The 6,661-nt window shown below is 64.2% G+C and overlaps 1 protein-coding gene across 3 annotated transcripts in view; it reads left to right on the forward strand.

Moving 5' to 3' along the window:
* The window catches only part of LOC105303406 (low affinity immunoglobulin gamma Fc region receptor II-like), a 47,402-nt gene extending 41,640 nt beyond the window's left edge, over positions 1-5,762 (forward strand). For 2 of the 3 annotated variants that reach the window (XM_023521485.1, XM_023521484.1), the window contains 5 exons: positions 1,275-1,529; positions 2,157-2,279; positions 3,522-3,569; positions 5,288-5,325; positions 5,477-5,762. In XM_023521485.1, coding sequence (XP_023377253.1) covers positions 1,275-1,529; positions 2,157-2,279; positions 3,522-3,569; positions 5,288-5,325; positions 5,477-5,563 — 551 coding nt within the window. In that variant the 3' untranslated portion in view covers positions 5,564-5,762. The remainder of the gene's footprint in view (positions 1-1,274; positions 1,530-2,156; positions 2,280-3,521; positions 3,570-5,287; positions 5,326-5,476) is intronic. The other variant, XM_023521486.1, reaches the window with a different exon arrangement.
* The last annotated feature ends 899 nt before the right edge of the window (positions 5,763-6,661 follow it).

The following is a 6,661-nucleotide window of genomic DNA, read 5'->3' on the forward strand; positions in this document are numbered from 1 at the left end:
AACCTGAACCTGAACCTGAAGCTGGACGCTGCCCCCGATGTGCACCGAGGAGGGTCCTCGAGGAGACCAAGGTGGCCTTTTGCACAAACCTGGCTCAGGCGGCCCCCTCCCTCTGTCTGGGCATCGCCTGAGCCCAGCGGGGCCTCTGCAGGGGAGAAGGCTGCTCTGCAGGGGATCACCCAGGCGTGTGACAGGACTGGTCACCGGTGCCACGTGGCGGCAGCTTCGATGTTTTCTCTGGGTTCTGTTCCATCTTGAGAAATCTTTACAACTCTCAGCATCCCCACCTGCTCTGACCCAGTCTTCACGAAAGAGGCATCAGCCTCGCCCCAGAGAGGGGCGTGTGGCCAAGGACTCAGTGCTCTAGGGGGACGAATATGCAGGGTGGCAAAGGATGAGTGAGCTGGAGCTGTGCCCCGCAGCGGGGCACGCGAGCGGCGCATCCGGTGGGCCCCTGTGCCCTCTGGTCCTTCCGCGGCCGCCGTGGCCCAGAGTTTCCTCTTCGTCGTCACCGACGCCTCGGCGTCGAGCGTTCCCTCCTGCATCCGTGCCAGGCTCGCCAGCCCGTGCAGCACTCGGCGGCCTCGTTCCAACGCGCTGCCAGGACCCAGAGCGCTTGAGGGTGCGTGCGTGGCCGTCGCCACCGCCTCGGCAGCCCTGCTCCCCCAAGCCCCCTTGGTCCCCCGCCCGGCTCTGCGCTATCCTGGAGCTTTGGAAGAAGGAAGTGCGTGGCTGAGGCTGGGGTCTCGGCTCCCACCGTGGGCTCCTCCCTGCGTGACAGACGGAGCAAGTGCTTTTTCTTCCTCCGTGAGGTGTGGAAGGAGGTCGCGCGGCAGACCCTGCTCTCAGAGGAAGACTCTGAAGCGGCTGCGCATTTCCTAACGTTCGTCAAATAGGCCGATATTTGCTGGGCGTCCGTGACGTCCTACTGTCCCCAAAGACACGTGTCTGGTTTGCAGACTGGATGCCCCTACCCTGGTCCTTTGCGTCCTGCCTGCCGCGGCCTGTGGGGCAGGGCAGGGCTGTAGCCGCCTTCTCCCGGGGCGGGAGGGGAGCCCGGAGCCACTGGAGGTGATGGGCTTGTGTCCAGTTCCTCAGGCGAGGACACTGAGGCCCAGAAGAGTTAAGTTTCTTGCCCAAGGTCACAAGTTCATGACCCAGGCGCCAGGATTAGAGCCCGGGACGCTCGGGTTCCTAACTGGAACGGGTTGGGATCCGCTGGGTCTCAAAGTTGAGTCACCTCCTGGGTCCTGTGGCCCCTTTGTGTCTTTCAGACTGGCTGCTGCTCCAGACGCCCCGCCTGCAGTTCCAGGAGGGCGAGCCCATCACGCTGAGGTGCCACAGCTGGAAGGACAAGCCCCTGTACAAGGTCACGTTCTTCCAGGACGAAAAGCCCAGGAAGTTTTCCACCTTGAACTTCACCTTCTCCATCCCACGAGCAAACAGCAGCCACAGCGGCGAGTACCACTGCACGGGGTTCATAGGGCAGATGCAGCACTCGTCACCACGCGTGAGCATCGCTGTCCAAGGTGGGCGCCAGCCCGGATGGGGGCGGGAGAGGGGCTGGGCGGTCAGGCCACGTGGGCTGTGCGGGGGGGCCCGAGACCGGCCGCAGCAGCACGGGCAGCGGGCAGAGAGCGGAGGCACAAGGCCGGCTGAGTGTTGGCCAGTGGGCAGAGAGGGGCAGGGGCCGGGCGAGGAGTCTGTGGCGCCACGTGGAGATGCAGGTACCACCCCAGGACAGCAGCTGAGCAGGCCTCCCTCACGGGCGCAGGGCCCCCGAAGCTCCTGGCACCCCCAAAACTGAGGTGGTCCCCACCTTCCAGTTCTCACTCATGCCGTTCGCCCTCTCAGGCGTGGCCTGTGCTGACAGCTGCAGGCTGTGCGGGATCCAACCACGGTGCCGCCAGCTGTGGGGCCTCAGGCGCCTCCCTGCTGTCCCTCTGTCCTGCACACTCAGACTTAGGCTGGCGGAGACCTGGCGTGGGGGACGCAAGGCCAGCCACAGAAACCCTGGGCGGCTGAGGTGGGGGAGAGGGGCTGCCCTTGGAAGTGGCCGCGGCACAGCTGCTCCAGGGCACAAGCACTGGGCACAGCACCGGGGGGCGGGGGCGGCACGGGGAGGGGGCTGCCTGCCTGAGGTCTGTCTTCCCTAGGGTCCAGCTCCAGCAGCACCTTGCTGGTGACGGCAATCGTGGCTGTGGTCGCTGGCATTGCTGCCACAGTCATGGTCATCGCCGTGGTGGCCTGGTTCCGTCTCAGGCAAAAGCAGACTTCAGGTTTGTGCTTTCTCTCAGTCCCTCTCGTCATCGGTTCCTGCCTTGCCCCAGCCCCACCCCGACTGTAATCTCCTGCTACAGAACTCTCAGCGTGCAGAGGTAGCCCCAAGTTTTATCCATCCACTCGTATGTCGAGCGGTGCCCGAGCCCGTGGGCGACGCCAGGATGAGGGAGCCCAGGCTGGCGCTCGGAGCTCGTGGCGTCATAGCAAGTCAGAGGACGAGCAGATCGAACAGATGGCCGTAGTCTGAGGGGTTAATAGCCGCTGTGACAGACAGCGTCAGGGCCGCAGCGAGGGCCTCACAGAGGGCGACAGTGTGGTGACAGCTCCGAGCCGCCTGCGTCCTGGCTCCACAGCCGTGTGACCCTGGGTGAGCTACCGACTTCCCTCACCTGGAAAAGAGGACAGGGCCAGGCGCTTTGCGGCCACCGGCTGAGGCGCTCTCGGCGGCGCTGAGGGCCAGGTGTTCTCATTGTGCAGGGGCGAGGTCTGAGGGTGGCAGCTGGCCAGGAAGACAAGGACATGCGGGGCGACAGGCCTCGCAGGAGCGTGAGGGGGATGCCGCAAAGTCAGAGGTTCAGAGCCAGGAAAAACGGGGAGATGGGGCGGCGGCGGAGGCGGGGAGCAGACGGCGGGGCCAGGCGCACGAGGGCCTGGGAGAGGTCTGCAAGCGTGAGGGCTTGCCGGCAGCCGCCTGTCTCCTGGCCCATCACATCCCCCCAGCGCCTAGCACAGTGCCTGCCACCCACTGGGCACTCAGTAAACACTTGGTCACTGACTGACCGGCCAAATGATTGAGCTCTGTGGAGGCAGCTTCTGCCCTCAGGCCGATCAACGCCCGGAGTCCAGGGAGAAGAGAAGGCGGCTGGAAGCCATGAGCAAACCGGCCCCAGACACCGCACTGAGATGCCCTGGAGACCCCTGGCTCAGAGGAGCTCGGGGCAGAAACGTCCCGGAGCCCCTGAGAAAGACTGTGACACTCGCGGTCCACGGATGCACGCACACGGACACAGCGCTGTGGGCGGGGAGGAAGCTGCTCAGAGGCAGAGTGGGCCTAGGGAAGAGGCAGTGGGGCCGCCCTGTGTGTCGCTGGACGCGCCCTCCACAGTCCTGGGCGGTCCCTGTGCAGGTGGGGAGGGGTCTGTGTTGGTTCTGAGCCAATCTCACCCGGTCCATCCTGTCGACTCAGGCCCTGCCCCATAACCCTACTAACCTGCTGTGTGCCCTCCTAACCCTCCCAGGAACCCCTGAGCACAGGGCAATGGGAGACACCCTACCTGAGGAACCAGGTGAGTGCAGCCCCCGGGGGGCTCATGCTGCCCCGCCCGGGGCTGCCAGGTGGCTCTGAGCAAGGAGCAGCCTGCGTGAGCTCAGCTAGGAGCACAGGGAAGGCAGGGGTGAGGGGAGCGGGGCAGGGGCTCAAATCGCTTGGTCAGCTCTGAGACTGACTCCTGGGCCTAAAGAGGATCTCTGGACTTGAGAGGGTCACCTCTGCCAGGTGGGGAGCGGAGGCCATGTCCCAGCTTTGGGGACTAGGAACGCGGCAAACGTGCAGAGCAGGAAAGCAGGGCCATGCGGGTCTTTCTGAGGGGCTTCGGCAAAGTTGGCACAGGACAGGATTAGACTCAGGGAGACTGAGGCAAAGGACGGAGGGCCGGGGTCCAGGAGGGAGGGGCAGGGGCGGGGGACGACCTGGCTTTGCTGAGGAGTCCATGTTTGTGGAGCGATGGGCGGGGGTGGTCTTAGGGGGACATAGAGTCCTGGGGGTGTTAGTGGCTTCGTGGGCAAAGCTCGGTTCTAAGCTAACTGCACGTGGGCCTGGCCCCAGCTCTGTCACCGCGTGCAGTGGGGCCTGCAGTGAGTCGTTTTCCCATGGGTCCGGTGTCTCACTGAGGGAGTGCACAGCTGGCCTGGAGGACTTGCAAGGCCCTGCAGCTCCGAGGTCTGAGCACCAGTGACAGCCACGGCCTGGCCCAGGTGCCAGTGTGTAAAGGAAGCAGGAGCTGCAGCTGGGGCCAGAGGACCAAGGAAGCTGAGGCTTTCTCAGGGGTGGGGCGCGGTGGGGACAGCAGAGTTAGGAGGAGAGGCCCTCAGGACCCCTCGATGGCCGATGGCCGGGAACTCAGAGCCGAGCAACTGATTTGAGAGCTTGAGCGAATGGCGCCGTCCAGCATGCTTCGGGCAGGGCCCTTTGTCCCTCAGCCTGAGTCTGCACCAGGGCCAAAGCTGACCTGGCCAGAAGCCCAGACAGCCTGAGACCCGTGGTGGGACGCGTGGCCCGCTCCCACGGGCATGCAGGTGTTTCCCAAGGCATTTATTTCCGGCCAGGACTGGGCTGGGCTCCCAGAGGCATAGCCAGGCTGCTGGGAGTGTCTGAGGCCGTCAGAGCAGCCAAGACTGGCCTGTTCCAGAGCTGGGAGTGTGGCCAACAGGACAGTGGACTTTGGGCCACGATAGTGGACACTGGCTACCTGGTCTCAGACTCCTCCTGCCTCCCGAGCTTTGCGCTCTGCAGACTCAGGGGGCTGCTTGCGCCAGATGAAGAAGCGCCCCGCAGAAACACGAGGGAGCTGGGTGTGCCCGAGCTTGCACCAGGGAGGGCCAGAGAGGGGGCACTCGCTCCCTCCCACCCTCCCTCCCTCCCTCGCTCGCTCACGCTTTCTGTTTCATGTCACCGAGTAGCCAGATTCTTGGAAGTTCCAACAAAGAGGCACCCCATTTGGCTGGGGATGGGGTGTGTGGCCCTCAGTCTTCCCTCCCTGAAGTCTGGCTGCAAAAGTCCAGCCTGGCTTCACGCTGGCACTGAGCACCCGGCTTGGCCCGAGGGCTCAGATCTCAAGAGATGGCGCCTCGCCACCGGGGGCCCAGCAGTCCTCTGAACAGGATGTGGCCCTCGCCGGCGTGGCCAGCGTGTGTCCTTGGGTCTGCTGGGCTTCGGCTGGCCCGCTGCGTCCACGGGCCTGCTCCCACAGCAGTGCCCGGACCCACCTGCTCTTCCCGCCCACAGCCATCATCACGGATGCTGAAGGGGAGGCAAAAGTGAAGGTGAGCCCCCCACTGCCCTCCCCTCCCCCCACCGCCCTCCCCCTCCCCCCACCGCCCTCCCCCTCCCCCCACCGCCCTCTCCCTCCCCCCCTTTCCCTGCTCAACCCCTCCATCCTCCATCCACCCCGTGCTTCTCTGTGTGTCCATCTAGGACGAGAATAGCATCACCTACTCCCTCCTCCTGCACCCGGAGGCTCTGGAAGAGGAGACGGAGTCGTCGGACTACCAGAACATGTAGCTGAAGGTCTCGCCTGGGACGCGGGAGGAGGGCCAGGGGCCGGATCCATGCCTTCCGGCCTGAACCCTCGGAGTTACCTGCATGAGTCCGGAAAGCCGCAGGCCACGTGCTCCCAGATGACGGGCCGTACCGACCTGCGCCTCAGCACTTGTCACTGTCACGATCCCTCTGTCACATAAAACTTACTTTTATTAAGAGATTGAAGCAACTCGGGAAATGCTTGCGTTATAGGTCTCATGAGACAAGTTAGATAAATGCGCATGATTGGGACTGTTGGAACGGACGCCTACGCCGACACACGACGGGCGGTTTTGGGGAAGCGGAATCCGCCTCTTCCTTTTCCATTTTTGGCTACAGGTCAAACAAGGCCAAAGAGCCTCCCCCCTCCCCGCCGCCCACCCCCAGCACGAGTGCAGAAAGGCCCCCTGGTTGGTGCAGACGATCCATCGATCGATCGATCCAGTCCATCGATCGATCGATCCAGTCCATCGATCGGGGCCTTCTAGCTGATGCAGGAGCCTCGGGAGGGGAGTGCGGGCGGGCCGGGGGCTGGGCAGGGTGCGGGTGGGCGTCGCTCTTCCTGAAACGAGCGCTCTCGCTCCAGTGGTTCATGGTCTTTCCATGTCTTCTTCCTCTTCCTCTCCTGGCACGTAAAACAATCGCTGTATGTTGCAACGCAGTTCTAAGGAAGCTGTGCTTCACGCGGGGCCTTGGTGGAGACTGCTGACTCTTCCTGCCCTGCTGTTATCCTGTCAGTTCCCAGAAGGACATGACCTCAGGGACGCCCTCCCAGCAGGTCAGAGCCGTGGCCCTCGGCTTCCTTGGGGGTCCGGGGGGCGCCCCTGGAGGGGCCTCCTCCTCCTGGGCCCCTGACACGGCTTCCCGGTGCGGTGCTCTGGCGCTGGGCGTTTGGCGGCCAGGGCCGTCGTCGCCCTGTGGTCCCACGGTCAGACTCCACGCTCGCGCGCTGCTCCAGCAACGAGGGACCGCGACGGCCGTGATCGGTCCTGGGCCTTACTAGATGCCAAGCTGCGCGCTGTAGCCTTAGAGAGTTTAGGCGTATCGGCCATTTCTACTCTGCTTTTGTGATTTTCCCGT

Source organism: Pteropus vampyrus, unplaced genomic scaffold (assembly GCF_000151845.1).
Source record: "Pteropus vampyrus isolate Shadow unplaced genomic scaffold, Pvam_2.0 Scaffold304, whole genome shotgun sequence".
In the NCBI taxonomy this organism is placed as follows: domain Eukaryota; kingdom Metazoa; phylum Chordata; class Mammalia; order Chiroptera; family Pteropodidae; genus Pteropus; species Pteropus vampyrus.